The sequence below is a fragment of the Chionomys nivalis genome, chromosome 2 (assembly GCF_950005125.1).
Source record: "Chionomys nivalis chromosome 2, mChiNiv1.1, whole genome shotgun sequence".
Classification (NCBI taxonomy): domain Eukaryota; kingdom Metazoa; phylum Chordata; class Mammalia; order Rodentia; family Cricetidae; genus Chionomys; species Chionomys nivalis.
This window is the reverse complement of record NC_080087.1, coordinates 69,030,595-69,047,893: the sequence shown is the minus strand read 5'-3', so window position 1 is coordinate 69,047,893 and position 17,299 is coordinate 69,030,595. Positions and strand designations below refer to the sequence as shown.

At 41.7% G+C, this 17,299-nt stretch overlaps 1 protein-coding gene across 1 annotated transcript in view; it reads left to right on the top strand.

The window, feature by feature from the left end:
* Positions 1–3,044: 3,044 nt before the first annotated feature.
* LOC130868061 (leukocyte immunoglobulin-like receptor subfamily A member 6) overlaps positions 3,045–17,299 on the top strand; it is a 101,170-nt gene continuing 86,915 nt past the window's right edge. Inside the window, exons 1-2 of the mRNA XM_057760299.1 lie at positions 3,045–3,409; positions 15,726–16,048. Coding sequence (XP_057616282.1) covers positions 3,045–3,409; positions 15,726–16,048 — 688 coding nt within the window. The remainder of the gene's footprint in view (positions 3,410–15,725; positions 16,049–17,299) is intronic.

Sequence of the window (17,299 nt, the reverse complement as noted above, 5' to 3'; positions counted from 1 at the left end):
GACAAGAAAAAGGAGGAATTAATGGGTGAAAAAGTGGTTTGGGGTGAGACTACAAGGTTACCCTGCTGTATACACTGAGCTCTTGTTCTGTGCCATAAAGGGACCACAGGAGATGCAGCATTGTTGTAAAAGAGAAGAAGTCATTTTATCAGATCCATCTTGGTGTTTTTAAACTGGGCAATTCAAAAGCTCTTCCCATCAGCACATGCCCAGTAAAGTTTCAGTGCTTTGGGGTCTCCAGACAATGGCTCCCAGCTCATAATAGGGATGTTTGAAGGTCACAACCTCTATCTTTGGTTACAGGAGTGGGAAGCATGGAGGGCCAGTTTGTTAATACAGAGGGAACTCACCTTAGAGAACATAAACCAGGAATGAGTTCTCCATGTATCTAATAACCCTGTGATATGCAAGTGTGTTAGATAAAACAATAAATTTAATTGTCATTTATTAATTATACAAATATAGGATCTTATGACAATTTTATCTACACTCTTATCATATTCACCCCACTGTTCTCATTATTGCTCTCTCATCTATTTCTCCACAATAATAAAAATACTTTGTGACTTTTTTCTTGATTACATAAATGATTAAAATCATGTAATATTTGTCTTTCTAGCTTCCTTCATTTACATAATAGCTTTGATAATATATTCAGCCATAAGTAAAATGTATAGTTTTCTCTTTGCATGGTAGATAGAGAGAAAAATGTGTCACATGAGAACATGAGGTTTTTAGAGTTTAGTCAGGAATGTTTTTGTCCCTATTCTATATCTCTTATGTTACTAGTATCCATTCATCCATCCTCTCACCAATAAATTCATCCACTCTGATATTCATCCATCCATCCATCCATCCATCCATCCATCCATCCATTCATCAAACATCCATGCATCAATCATCTTCCATTCATCCATCCATACAACACTCAATCCACATATCCATGCAACCCCCCTCAAATTAGCCATGAAAATGCATGCTCATACATATATACACACATCATTTATCACCTATCCACCCATCATTCCTCTCTCCAACGACTCATCACTCATTTGTTATTAATCCTTTCTTATTTTGCCATCCATCAATATAACAAGATAGTTATTGATTATGTAACAGTGCACCATTTATATACTCTGTGTAGATGTATTCAGCTATGACAAGTCAGCAGTATTTAAGTTTAATATACACATTGCTTCAACATATTTGTGCAATACATACATCCATGAAACCAAGAATTTCTATAACTCACTTGGGGAAGTTCCAGTGGATTACAGCACCTCCTTTCCTGTGATATATAGGCCTGTAAGCTCACTCTTCCTGAGTGAAGAGTTTGTTCTCCTACCACAGGGCAGACACACAACAGGCTGAAATATTGGACCATGCCCCCACTGCATCTGCATCTCCATCTTGGTCCTCAGTGAGTATGTGAATGAAGACAGATCAGAGAAGCAGAAAGGGTGCGAGACATAGGTCTAAGATCCCATTCACTCTCTAGCCCAGAAGTGCATTCAGCCCCACAGGCATCCACCAGCCTAATGTCCTGAGCCAAACACGAGGACACCTGAGATTTCCAGTGTATCATAAAAACTGGGGGCAGAATTTTAGGGTTGGCAAGAGACTTGACTCTAGAGGTGTACCCAGGTGTCCATAGAGATGTCCCCAGCTAGACCCTTGGGCAGCTGAGGAGAGGGAGCCTGAAATGGCCCTATCCTATAGCCACACTGATGAATATCTTGCATATCACCATAGAACATTCATCTGGCGATGGATGGAGATAGAGACAGAGACCCACATTGGAGCACTGGACTGAGCTCCCAAGGCCCAAATGAGGAGCAGAAGGAGGGAGGACATGAGCAAGGAAGTCAGGACTGCGAGGGGTGTGCCCACCCACTGAGACGGTGGGGCTAATCTAATGGGAGCTCACCAAAGCAAGCTGGACTGGGACTGATGGAGCATGTGATCAAACCGGACTCTCTGAACATGTCAGACAAGGAGGGCTGACTGAGAAGCCAAGGACAATGACACAGGGTTTTGATCCTACTGCATGTACTGGCTTTATGGGAGCCTAGCCTTTGTGGGATGCTCACCTTCCTAGACCTGGATAGAGAGGGGAGGACCTTGGACTTCCCACAGGGCAGGGAACCCTGACTGCTCTTTGAACTGGAGAGGGAGGGGGAGGGGCTGGGAGAAGGGGGAGGGCAATGGGAGGAGGGGAGGAGGTGGAAAATTTTAAGTAAAAATAAATAAATAGAAAAAAATTGGGGGCAGAATGAGTCCAATGGGGTTGGCTATGAGGTCCCCTGGGCCTTGTCAGGACTCTACTACAGAGGAGTAGACTGCCTCATTGAGAGGCAACACTGATCAGAGAGTTTGCAGGTATCATGTCACCCTTATTCTCTGACCCGTGATCACATTTGAAGGAACCTGAGCAGTGGATGTTTTTCTCACTGGGATCTCTCTTTCAGTGTTCTTCCTGGGCCAGCCAACCATCATGGAGGATGGTGAGTCATATCTATAGGATTTTAACCCCTCTCCATCAATGACCACATTAGATGGGAGTCATGCAGATTTGAGGAAGGATTGTAACCCACTTTAAGTCATTAGTTTCCTCATCCAAACATACTCTAAACTTTGAGTTTCTCCTCCACTCATATTTGATTTTTTGATCCTGGTTATTGGTTAACCATGTTAGATAACAAAATGTCTTATTTGATTTATTCTGATGTTTATCATCATTTATTAAAAACCAAAATCTAGCTAAACTGGCCAAAAGTATTCTCTCCTTCCCCCATCTTCTTTGCCAGTTACTTTCCTCCAAAATTTAAAGCTTCAACAGTGATCCCAGAGATATAGCTTCCCTCTTTCTTCCCGGTCTCTTTTCTTGGCCACTTACATCTTTTAGGGCACAGGATCACTGTAACTCCAACCATCACATAAGTCTGCATAGTTAATGGAGAGCAAAGATATTTGTGAGTTCTTGGAGATCTCTCTTAGCAAGGCTCCATCTCTTTAGCAGAGAGAAGATCATACAGCTGCACAGTATGATAGTGGACTTTCCAGATGTCACCACCGATCTCACGAAACACCAGTTAAGCAGTGCTGTGCTGCAAATGGGAAGTGGATTTCAGATGTGGTGGAGGATGTGGGTAATGTGTTATTTCCTTCATGCCCTTTACATGAAAGGAGAAAAATGGCCCCATCCTATACACAGACTCCTACTATGCTCCATCCTAGGGCCCCTACCCAGAGCATGCATCTTTGCTGAACCAGGCAATGTGCTCCTTGGAGGGATACCGGTGGTCATCATATGCAGGAGCCCTTCTGGGTTTGAGCAATTCCACCTGGTTAAGGAAAATGTCAGAACCATAGATGTGACCAACACTTCATCTTCTAAGAGAGCAGCAAGGTTCTCTCTTGGTCCTATGAATAAAGACACTGCTGGAGGCTATGCTGTTTCTATAAGATAAAGAACACCTGGTCCCCATGCAGTGAGATTCTGGTACTGGAGGTCATCTGTGAGGACATCACCCGGGCCTCTCTTTCAGTCTCAGAAGTGACCTCAAGTTTGTTCCCAGGTCTCTGAAGCTCCAGCTTTATTCATCATCTTGATTGTCTAGGCTCTGTTCTATCCTGGGCTGAGCACAAAACTAGCTTTTCTAGCTGGTTAGGGACTGGTGTTCAAACATGGTTGGGGACACTGATTCTCTTCAATGGAATGCTTTACAACTGGCATGTTGTTATCCTTTCTTTTCCACTGAACCAGAGCCCATAGATGGCACAGTAATATGTGATTCCTGGTATGATTTCTTCCCACTGAGCTTGTCACATGGTCCAGGGATGGTCTTTAAACAGAACTGTACAAACTTTGAATCTTAGGAGTGAGATGGTTCTTTCCCAGTTTGTGATCAACTCCAAATGTCTGGTCCACATCAGAAAGAGAGGAGGTCATTCTTGGTTTCAAAGTCTTTTCCCCAGTTCTCTTCCACTACTGTGACTTAGGCATCCTGGGAGTTTAGGGCCGTCTCCATCACCCAGGTTTTGGGGCATCCTTCCAATTTATGGGGGACATTGACAAGACCCCAATATCCAGGTGAGGCAGTGACTCTCTAGGTCAGGCCATCATCCAGTGCTTTCTTATTCTGTAGTCTGCTAAGGAGGCTCTCTCATCCATGGGTATCCTTAAAACAGGGCTGGCTATGTTTTATAAATGTTGCAGAATAGGAAGATAAAGTATGCCATCCTTATACTAAAGGTTTTTCCATTTCTTGGTTCTAGATGGATTATCTGCAATTAAAGGTGCACAGAAAAAGGGACAGATGGGACTAGAGAAACCATTGTAGGTGAAAATAGGAATAACTTGACTTTCTGCCATTCTTTTTCTTTTTTCTAGGCCCAGGGTTTGCAGGCTTTTTGTGTCCATGTGTTTATGTGTCTATATTTATTTCCAGCAGATGAACAGAGAAGATTTTAAAATATGACCATAGAGATATAAACAAATGTTGTATGTACTCCTCAGGGAAGTGGATATAAACATCACAGGCCCTTTAGAGGATCCTGCCTCAGAGTAGGAAAGGGTCTCCAGACAAGGGAGAGGCCAGGCTGACCCTCATCACACCTCTAATTCTCAGACTGTCACTACTACCTCTGCTTCCTTGTCCACATGATAAGTTTAGTGGTATCCACTCTAGATCTCCTTGTGCCCTGCTCTTGGTGAATTTCAATCTTACCGTATTCCTCTAATATTTTTTGAAGATGGTTAAGAAAATATTTTATTTAGTCTATTGTCAATCCCATTCAAAGAGTTTAAGGTGAGAAAGGATGTTAGAAAAAGGCAGTTGAGGGTGGGGAGAAATAGAGTAATGTTAGGTTCAAATTCTCACCTCAATACTTTGTATACAAATACAAGTTCTAACACACTTACAATCATGCTGACCATTGCCAGTACAGAAAGTCAGTGCAAAGGGATACAGTGGGTCCAAAATTCCCCCATAAGACCCGCCCAGCCCTTGGGATCCTGATATTCCTCAATGTACACTCAACACTTGACACAGTATAAGGATGCAGGAGAAACACCAAGGGAAAGGCTGCAAAGACTCATTCTTCTTGCCTCAGGGAGGAAAGACAGTCTTCCTGATGTCATCCATATTGATGATACCAACCAAGACTTCAGAAATGAGATGGAGGATGGAACACCTGCAGCAAACAAAGAGACAAAGGGCTGGATGAACAGAGCAGAGACAACATGGACCCTGACATTTCCAAGCTCTTCTTCTATATCCAGTCCATGCCAGGGACCTGGATACAGGGGATCGTAATGGCCATTTAATATAGTCCAGCTTTCCACTTTACTGATTAGTTCTCACCAGGCCCTACACTCTTACTGTGTTTTTGTACGGCATCAGGAAAGTTTATCCTCAGCTTGCTCTTGGGACATTTGAGGCACACAAAGGGCCCATACTGGCCTATGAGCTACATGGATCTAGACTCTGTTGTCAGAAAATAGTCCCAAATTCTGATGACACATGCTATTCTTTAGAGTCAGACATTTGTCTTGGTGATTTACTTAAACATTATTTCAGTCAGGCGCCTCTCTGCATCTTATTCCTGGGTTTTTCTTGCCCTCTAGCTCTTTTTTCATCCATTAACTTTCTGCCTATGTTGGTCTTTAAAGACAAAGTGAGTTTCATGTTATATATGGATCTTGCTTTTTAAAAACTGACTCCTCCATTGCTGGTGGGAATGCAAACTTTTACAACTACTTTAGAAATCAATGTGGCAGTTTCTCAGAATAATTGGGAATCAATCTACTTCAGGATATAGCTATATCATTCTTGGACTTATACCCAAAGGATGCTCAATCACACCAAAAGGACACTGGCTCAAATATGTTCATAGAAGCTTTATTTCTAATACCCAGAATCTAGAAACAGTCTAGATGTCTCTCAACATATGAATGAATAAAGAAAATATGGTACATTTACATGATGGAGGATCACACAGCTGTTAAAAACAATGACACACTCAAAAATCAGGAAAAATATCCCTGAGAACAAAACCAAAAGAGGAGAAACACACACACATACACACACACAACACCACCACCACCACCAGCACCACCACCACCAACAACAACACCATCACTGCCACCAACACCACCACCACAACAGCAACAAAATAATGAATCAAAAACCACTGCTCATTGATATCTTTTAATGCTCTCAGATCCCCAATTAAAAGACACAGAGTAACAATGGATGTGTAAACAGGATCCATTCTTTTGATACATGCAAGAAACCCAACTTAACATCAATGATAGACATCACCTCATGGTAAAAGGATGGAAAAAATCTTCCAAGCAAATGGACCTAATAAACAAGCTGGTATGGCTATATTAATATTTAACAAAATAGACTTCAAACCAAAACTAATCAGAAGAGATAGGGAAAGACAGTTTAACAACAGAAAGAACATCCAGACAAATACTAAACCGAAAAATTCTGGATCATATAGTTGTTATAAATCAAAAGAACCTAACTGATACATATAGAACATATCACCAAAACACAAAATCGTATACCTTTTTCTCAGCACTTCATAGAAACGCATCCAAAACTGACAATATAATTATACAAAAAACAAGTCTTACCAGATACAAGGGAATCGAAACAACAGCTGGCAGCCTATCTAGCCATCACTAATTAGAGCTGGAGATCAACAACAGACAGCCTACAAACTTATGGCAACTTAACAACTCTCTGTTGAATGAAAAATGGGTCAGCATAGAAAATGAAAGAAATTCTAGAATTAAATGAAAATGAATATACAACATGATGAAGGCTGTAATAAGAGGCAAGTTCACAGGACTAGGTGCTTACATAAAAATCTGGAGATCTCACGCTAGTAACTTAGCAGCATCCCTGAGAGATCTATAAGAAAAAAGAAATCACACCTAAAGAGAATAGACAACAAGACATAATCAAACTCAGTGTGAAATAAATAAAATAGAAACAATAAAAATGCAAAAATAAATAAAATGAAGAGTTAGTTCTTTGAGAAAAATCAGTAAGATGGGCAAACCCTTAATCAAAGTAACTAAAAGGTAGAAATTAGAAATGAAAAAGAAACATAACAGACACCAAAGGCAATAAAGATAATCAAAAGGACATTTCTTAAAAACCTGTATTCTACATAATTGAAGAGCAGAAGGAGGGAGAACCTGAGCAAGGAAGTCAGGACCACGAGGGGTGCGTCCACCCATGGAGAGGATGTGACTGATCTAATGGGAACTCACCAAGGCTTGCTGGACTCTCTGAATGTGGCTGTCAATGAGGGTGGATTGAAAAGCCAATGATAAAGACACTGGGTTTTGATTCTACTGCATGTACTGGCTTTTTGGGAGCCTAGTCTGTTTGGATGCACACCTTCCTAGACCTGGATGGAGAGGGGAGGGCCTTGAACTTCTCACAGGGCAGGGCACCCTGACTTCTCTTAGGACTGGAGAGTGAGGGGGACGGGGAGTGAGGGGAGTGAGAGGGAAATGGGGGATGGTAGGAGATGGAAATTTTTAATAATAAATAAATAAAATTCTAAAAGAAATGAATAATTTTCTCAATACATACTATTTGCCAAAGTTAAATGATGATCAGATTAACAGTTTTAATATACAATTACTAGTTAAATAGAAAACAGTCATTAAAAGTTATCCAAAAAAACCTAGGTCCAGATGGGTTAAACACAGAATTATATCATACTTTCAAAGATTGTGAATACTTCTCAAATTATTCCATAGTGTAGAAACAGAAGGAATGTTACCCAATTCATTTTATGAGGCCATAGTAGCCCTAATATGCAATGCATCTAAATACTCAACAAAGAGAATTACAGATCAATTTTCCTTATGAACATCAATGCAAAAATAGTCAACAAATACTTTCTATCTGAATCCAAGAACACATAAAAAGGTCATTGCATTGCTTACTATACACTTTCAGTTAATTTAGGTAATATTATATCCTTTTGGTGTCTTTGATGAAATTAAAAAAGATAGTTATAATTTTCCTTAGTTATGCTAAAAGATTAAATAGATATAAATACTGTAATGATAACTCTTGCTTTACAACTGTTTTGTTATATGTAACACTGCTGTGTTAATGTTAAAGCCTTCTTTTTTATTTAGACAGAAAATGGGAGGTGATGTGGGATTTCCCTAAGTATGCTGTGAATTTGTTTTATTACCATTGGTTAATAAAGAAGCTGTTTTGGATCTACGGCAGCACAGATAGAGCAGGTTGGGAATTCCAAGTAGAGATAGAAGAGAAAAGAAGGCAGAGTCAGAGAAACACAAATCAAAAATACTTTGAGATTTCATCTTACATGCTTCAGAATGACTGAGATCAACAAAAATACAGGTGATACTTGTGATATGGTGAAATTAGGAAAACAGTTGTCCAAAGCTGGTGAAACTACATATTTATGTAGCCACTATGAAAATCAGTGTTTTGTTCCTCAGGAATCTGGGAATCAATCTACTTTAAGAATCATTTATGACAGTCTTTTCTTGTTCCTGATTTTAGTGGAATTACTTTGAGTTTTCATTTAATTTGATGTTAGCTGTCGGCTTGCTATATATTACTTTAATTATATTTAGATATGATCCTTGTATCCCTAATCTCTTCAAAACCTTTATCATAAAGGGGTGTTGAATTTTGTGAAATGGTTTTTCAGAATCTAATGAAATGATCATATGTGTTTTTCTTTCAGTTTATTTATATGATGGATTACATTGATAGATTTGCATATTTTGAACCAGCCCTGCATCTCTGGGATGAAGCCTACTTGATCATAATGGATAATTTTTCTAATGTGTTCTTGGATTCGGTTTGCCAGTATTTTATTGAGAATTTTTGCCTCAATGTTCATGAGTGATATAGGCCTGTAATTCTCTTTCTTGGTTGAGTCTTTGTGTGGTTTTGGTATCAGGGTAACTGTAGCTTCATAAAAGGAATTTGGCAATGACTCTTCCGTTTCTATATTGTGAAATACATTAAGGAGTATAGGTATTAACTCTTCTTGGAAGTTCTGGTAGAATTCTGCATTGAAACCATCTGGAAAAGACCGCTTCTTAAAGTAGCACAGACACCGAGAGAAACAATGAAAAAATGTGATCTCCTAAACTGAAAAGCTTCTCTAAGGCAAAGGGCATGGTGAACAAGACAAAATGGCAGTCTACAGAGTGGAAAAACATCTTCACCAACCCCACATCAGACAGAGGTCTGATCTCCAAAATATATAAAGAACTCAAGAAACTGTTCATCAAAAGAACAAATAATACAATAAAAATGGGGTACATACCTAAACAGAGAACACTCTTTGCAATTTTAAAGAGGGAAAAGACAAAGAATGTATCCATGAAAAATCACTAAAAGTAGATGTCTCAGTCAGTGTTCTGTTGTAGAGACACCATTTCTAAGGCAAGTCTTATAAAGGAAAACATTAAGTTGGAACTTGCTTATAATTTTAGAGATTTTAGTCCATTCTTATTATGGTAGGGATGGTGGCAAGCAGGCAGGCATGGTGCTAGAGAGGTAGCAGAGAGCTTACATCCAGATTAGCATGCATCAGGAAGAGATATTAGACCTAGCTTGGGTCTGTGAAATCTCAAAGACCTAACCTCCAGTGATACACCTACTGTAGTAAGGCCACATTTCCTAATCCCTGTCAATTTAAACCATTCTGCAATGATCAAGCGTTCATATCTATGAGGATATGGGGGTCGTTCTTTTTCAAACCACCACAGCAGCTATAAGTGTTCTACCTTAAAAAAGCACAAAATTGTGAAATAACATTATTAATATTTGGTTACAGTTGGCTATTCCACGGTGCATAACCATCACTCAGACTATGACATATATATGTGTGTGTGTGTGTGTAATTTTAATTTGCCAAATTTCTTAACTAATTATCAGGATCAAACTTCTTTACTATTCCAGTATGACTGGGAGATGTGTTTCTGAGGTTCCACCTCTAACTGTGGAGCTATTGGTAGTTGATGGCTGCTGGGGAAGGGAGAGTCAGTTTTCTTCAGAGATGTGAATCTTGGTGCCCATACTTCAGTTAATAGTCCCCCGCCCATGTGCACATGGGCAACAATATCTGTACTCAGAGGACATGAAGTTGGAAAAAAAGAGATGTGTTCAGGGGGATAGAGGAGTAGTTGTACAGAGACAATAGGGATGGATATTACCAAGAGAAATTATTTACATGTATGAAATTTTCAAAGAATGAGTGAAAAATGGATTAAAGATGATTTTAATTTTGTTATGCCTATTGTGTGTGACTCTTTCTGTGTGTGCATAGAGTCTGCCTACGAGTCCAGAAGAGGGCATGGTGGCTCACAACCTGTAACTCCAGTTCCATGGGGGTACTAGAAACTGATCCCAGTTCCTGTGCAAGAGCAGTAAGTGAAGTTAACAATGGTGCCATCTCCCCAAAGAGACGTTCTAAAGAAAAAACTGGAAAGACTGAAGATAAAACATTGTTGATTTGAATGCTTAGAAACTGACATGTTCTTTTTTTCTTTTCAGTATTTTTTTTCTTGAAATGTCTAGGCATTTTTTTTTGTGAATTTAAAATTGACCACTGACAATTTTATTCAACAGGATTATCTTAAGTGGGTAGTGGGAAATTATGTAACAAACTGATAAACAGAGAAAAGAGAGGGTAGAGACACAGAAAGAAGAGAGGAAGAGAAAGAAAAAAGATTGAATGATCCCTGGATCATAAATTTCAGATGGTAGTGTCCTGCAAACATACATGTTTTGGTCTTTTCTTCAGAAGTGGACTTTTATAATTCTCAGTAACTACATAATCAGTTGATTTGGAAATGAAATCATTATAATCTTAACCAATCTAAAAGTATTACCTTAAAACTCATGTTGATTACATGTAATGATTATTTTATTGAAAATACTCATTTGATTTTTGTATACTGCGGAGGAAGAATATTTAAATCTTGTATAAAAACACCTAAAGATACAGCTTTGAAATAATTACCTTATTTTATGGCTCCGAATAAGAGGAATTTAAGTCAAGACATGTTCCAGTATGGTCATGGTAAAAGTCTGCAAAGCAAGACTTGGAGTCTTGAGAATTTTCTGGAATCCTTTATGATTTTTGAACCACATACAACATACAATTAGCCAACAAGTATCTGTTTTCTCAGCTGTGGTCAACCAGTGAAACAGATGAGTAGAGTTTCTCAGGAAATCCTGTCAGCAGAAGCAATACCATGCTGCCTACAGTCCTTAGCCTGGTGTGTCCTGGTAAGTTCTCCTGGGAAAGAATGATGTGGAATATAAGGGTGAAAATATCAGCTAGGGATGCTGGATCTGCCCACAGCAGATAGCCTGGCCTCCATGCAATGGTAGAAGTTGGTGCATGAGTTCATCTTCACTGAGTGGGCTCTGACTTCTAATGTACAGAGACTCGACAGGGACAGAGGGGCAGAAGGAGACAGCTCACCTCTTAAGTGTTTTTTCCTCCAGGATTCTTGCTGTTGCAGAAGACATGGGCACAAGTGGGTGAGTCTAACTCCAAATTATGGATTACTTCTCATGCTACATAGAAAGATTTTTCTGTAACAGGAAGGCAAACAGCACAGGGATTGGGTGATGTAAAGATTAACAGGACGGCCTGTGACTGACATCTTATAAGTTGGAAGGTGAAAGACCTGGAAATATGTTTTCTGATTCTGTCCCAGAGACTCACAGATTCTCTTTCCTTGGTTGAATTGATCAACACTGGGAACTAGAAAGAACCGGAAAAGTCCTGAGTGTCTAGGAAAAGTGATGTCATCTGTGTAATAGGGAAGGACTCACAGCTTGGAAGAGCCATCCCTCTCAAGGACAGATGAGGATGCAATCTCCCCCAAAATATCCAAGATGTTGGAGCATGCAGAGGTCAGCTGTTATTGTACCAGAAGGGGTAGGGAGACTTTTTACTGTGTCCTGGACATTCCAGATTATTTTAAACAGACTCAGATGCTTAATGCTTTTCTGTACTCCATTCCTGGACTGTCTGCCCCAGGCAGGCACACACTTACCCCTCTGGATGGACCTCTTCAGCACAGGAACAGGGACTCCTGGTGGGCCAAGGACCCCACAGATTAAAGGCCGGACTTGGAGGTGGCAGGGTTGTGTGGAACAAAGAAGCCCCTGCAGCAGGAGCTGGAGGTGGCCTGCAGTCTATTCTGGGGACCTTCCAGCCGGACAGGCACACACTTACCCCTCTGAATAGATCTCCTCAGCACAGGAGCAGGGACTCCTGGTGGACTAAGGACCCTGCAGATTAAAGGGCAAACTTGGGGCAGGCAGTGTCGTGTGGAACAAAGAAGCCCCTGCAAGAAGAGTTAGAGGTGCCCTGCACTCCCTTCCAGGGACCTTCTGGCTTGGCGGGCACACACTTACCCCTCTGGGTGGATCTCCTCAGGCAAGCCTGCCTTATCTGGTCTTGACATAAAGGTATCCATCTGACCTCAAATCCTAGGTCTGTCTTTTATCTATTCAGTCCCTTTATGATTTTATGTTACTCTGTTCACCCTCCAGTTTTAATGATACTGTATGAATATAGAGAGGGATGGAGAGAGGGATTGGTAGAGATGGAGAGAGAGGGGGGGACAAGTAGAGAGGGATGAATAGAGAGAGAGGGAGGAGGAGGGAAAGGTAAAGTGAGAAGGAGAAAAAAGGAAGAGGGAGAAGGAGACAGAAAGTGAGAGAAAACAAGAGAGAGAGAGAGAGAGAGAGAGAGAGAGAGAGAGAGAGAGAGAGAGAGAAGGGAGTGAGAGGGATAGGGAGCTGGCTAGTGTTTTGTCAACTTGACACAAGCCACAGTAGTTTGGGAAGAGAAAACCACAATTAAGAAAATGCACCCATCTGATTGGCCTGTGGGTAAAGCTCTGAGTCATTTTCTTGATTATTGATGGATGTGGATGGCCGTAGCCCACTGTGAGAATGATAGTTCTGGGCTGTAAAAGAAAGAAGACTGGGCAAACCATAAGAGCAAGACAGTAAGAGGTATTCCTCCACAGGCTCTGTTTCAGTTCCTGCCTCCAGGCTCCTGTCTTGAGTTCCTACCCTGACTTCCCTCAGTGATAGTATTTTCTGGAAGTCTAAGATGAAATAAACCCTTTTCTTCCCACATTACTTTTGCTCACGATGTTTTATCACAGCAATAGAAAACCCAGTTAAGATAGAAAAAATGATGAAATCAGTTCTCTTAATATTTTAACTGTGCAGTTCTGTTTTATTGACTATGGTATTATGTTGTCTTAGATTTATTCTTACTGATTGACTAACATTTTTGTCTATTGATAAATAACTTCCCCACTTTTTTCCTTCTGGTAGACAGCATTCTAAACTTTGCTTTTATGAATTTGACTTCTTTAACTATTTTATTATTTTGAGACAGACTCTTGGAATATAGCTCAGACTGGCTTAGAACTCACTATGTAGTGAAGATTGGCCTTGCACTCATGGTAATCTTCTGCTCATCCTCCTAAGTGCAGAAATTGTAGGTCTTATTCTTAAAATATTGGGGTTCCCCCCACCCAGCGGGCTCACAGAGCAGCAAGCTCCAGCCGGTCCCCAGTGGCGCCGGCTCCAGAGTCCGGCACCTGAGCGGCATCAGAGGGAAGCCATGCAGCAGAAAATTCCCAATGCGTGGTGGTTATGAGCAGACCCATGGACACAGAAAGTAGCCATAAAAGCATTTATTAAAGGGGAGAAAGGGAGGGAGAGAGAGAGAGATCTAGAGAGAGAGAGAAAAAAAAGGAGGAGAGAGAGACAGAGAAAATGCATGCACACGACAAGGAAACAGAAAAGGGAAGGCAAGATGGCACGGGCAGGTCAGAGGTAATGGGAGTGGGTGTGGCCTGTCCCTTAAAGGGACAGGAAAGCACAACATTCCCAGGTCTTCCTTATAATAAAAAGCAGGAGAGCAGACACCACAGCCCAAAGGAACTGGGGTGGCGAACTCTCAAGACTGCTTCCAGCTGATTGTGGGCGTCGTCTTTGGGGGGGGCATGAGAGAAGGCTGGGTGCTGGTCACATCCTGTCATAACTGGTCTCTTTGTCTTTGACCAGTGTTTGTGGCATGAGAATTGTCTGGTGTCCCTAAAGTATTGGCAGAACAAAAACAAAGTTAAATTAAGGGAAAAAATTTTAGGACCAGGGAATTGAGGAGGTATCTGACCTGTTTAAGATGGATTTCTTAATTCGGCTCCCTGGAACTCACGAGGACTCCTTGGATTTGTGAAAACAGAAGTTTTAGACATATAATGACTGTGGCATAAAAGATAAATTTAATTTGAAATTTGTTTGGTGAGGTCACCTTGCAAAACCTCAACCTGGTGAAACCTCTCAGCTGTCAAACTGTCAGAGATCTTTGAGAAGGATAAGATTTTACTTGAGTTACTGATTAAAAAATGACAGACAACTTACTTGGTTGGCACCCAGAGCTACTCTTTTTTGGGTCCTCCGTGGTCGCTGAAGGTTGCATTTGACCTTTGTTGTTTAGTGCAGGGCCTGTCAGGCTGCAGAAGACCCTGTGGGCTAAGAAATCTGTAGAAAGACAGGCCTACCTTGACCTGAGCAGCTAGGCTGTCGATTCCAGCGATTTCGTCCACATCTGGAGGTCTTTACTTTAGACAAAAGGCAGGTTTGCCCAATGGTCAGCGCTCTGAAGTCGAAGTGAAATGCAGAAGGACATTGTTCTGTGCGTGTCTGTCTTCTGTCTTCTTTGGAGGGAGCAGAGAGCTGCTGCTAGGAGTCAACCTGTCTCTTTTGTTGTTGTGAAAAGTTTTTTAATAATTAAATACTTAAATATCACATTCCCCATATCTCTGAGCAGTTGAGGGCAAAAAACTGCTTGTAATATAAGGTTAGTGGCAGAACCGACAATGGTAGAGAACAGCTTAAGAGACTTCAAGGTACATACCAGTTTAAAATATGAGACTCATGTTTTGTAGTCTGAAATGAGATGTAATAAACAATTATTATATATAGAAAGAGTGAACAAGAATTGGGCAATGTGGATGCCTCTAATGGGCCCTATTAAAGGCATTTGACCATTGCTCAAGACACATTTAATTGAGTTAACATGAGGAGTTTAGTGAGAACCAGGTGAAGAGGCAGGGTGAAACCGGGAGTAAAACTGGGAGAGTGTGGTCACGTGGCCTGGCTCCCAGCCAAGATGGCAAAAAAAGTCACCTGACCCATCTGGCCCTCAGCTAAGATGGCGACCACTATGTGTAGTCTGCTCTGTTGGAGAGCCACCATGACATAACAGAAGCTGCAGCGGGGAGGGGCAAAAGGCTGGAACCAAAAAAAACTGCACCATGTCATGGCTGGAATTGAAAAAGCTGGAATTGAAATAGCCAGGGAGCCGGTTGCTATCCAGAGCCAAAATCGTGAAAACCCGCAGTACGAACACCCAGAACCGTGTGGAAAAACGTCCTTTGTCCACGGGTGGGGTGCTATGGCCTAGCTGGATTCTGGCGACCCAGAAACCAGGAAGGCTGGGGGCACCGCTCCGAGCGGTGCTTAACCGTAACCGTTGAGAGAAGAAAATAAAGGAGAGAAAGGAAATGGAAAGAAAAGATAAAGAAGCTGAGGACCTGGTCCCCAGTCAAATGCACTGCATGGGAAGTGTGCGGTGCTAATGCGCAGGCGGACTGGCCCCTGGGACCGATCCAAACACGGCTCAGGCAAAGGAAAGCAACCGCAGCAGAACGAAAGCAACCACAGCAGAATGGGAGACACGCACCGATGGAAGCGCCGATTGAAGCAATTAGGGAAACAGGGGAAGTGGAAAAGAACCCAGTTCAGGAGTCACGTGGCACCAATCTTATTCTTAAAATATTGGGTTTTCCCCCACCCGGAGGGCTCATGGAGCAGCAAGCTCCGGCGGGTCCCCAGTGGTGCCGGGCGCCGGCTCCAGAGTCCGGCACCCAAGCGGCGGCAGAGGGAAGCCATGTGGCAGAATTCCCAATGTGCGGCAGTTGTGAGCAGACCCATGGACACAGAAAGTAGCCATAAAAGCATTTATTAAAGGGGAGAAAGGGAGGGAGGGAGAGAGAGAGAGAGAGAGAGAGAGAGAGAGAGAGAGAGAGAGAGAGACAGACAGACAGACAGACAGACAGAAAGGAGGAGAGAGAGACAGAGAAAACGCGTGCACACAACAAGGAAGCAGAAAAGGGAAGGCACGATGGCGCGGCAGGTCAGAGGTAATGGGAGTGGGCGTGGCTTGTCCCTTAAAGGGATAGGAAAGCACAACAGTAGGCATGGATCAGAATGTGCAGCTTGAATATGACTACTTAATATACCTTATGTGAGGGAACAATGCAGTGCCTTCCCTTCTGAGGTTGTTTACTCGGTCAAGCTGTTTCTTGAAAGTCCAGTCATATGATTTTTTTCTCATGCCATCATCATTATCATCTCCATTCCACTGCATATATCTATATAGATATCGATATGGAAGCTTCTTTTCATGTGGAAGAAAAGTAATCATTATTTTGCCCCAACCAAAGCCTTTTATACCTCTACTGCTTCTGTGGAAAATCTCAGGCCAGAAAGAACAAAAACATTCATATCAATTACAGACCACAAGGAAGTTCTGCTGACAGTCAGGGGGAGTGAGGGCAGCTAGATCACAACAATTTCCCCTGTTTTATTTTATAAAATAAAAGTTGCCTGTCTTGTTACTTTGGGTGAAATACCTTGCCTGTCATTGGGAATAGCCCTCTAATATTCCCTGTCTAAGGTGGCATCCTGCCCCCAAAGTATTGCCTGTCCATGGCTACCCAAACATATAGCCCTAAACCAAGTATCCCCAGGACGAACAGCGCCAACGAGTCAGACTGGCAGTGCAACCATCTAGCATGCACTAACTGAGTTGTAAAATATTCCAAACCCCTCTCATAACAGTAGCAGAAGCATGCAATACAGTGCCATGAGTAACACACTTAACATGATGAACTGTTGAAAAGTCCAAAGATACTTGCTTCTGAACCAGAGCCACTTGTTGGTTCAATGTCAATACGGCCAACTGAATATGTCATTTTGAATGTCCAAAGCCTTGTTGACTCTTCAGCTAGATAGCTGACAGTCTCAGCCATCTGCACAGTCTGGGAAAGAGCAACTCAGGCAGGAATATCTGCGATGGCAGAAATATCAATAATGGCAATCACAGCTGTGGTGATTCCAAGATCTCTCTTCTGCTTATCTACTATGGTCCAACACTT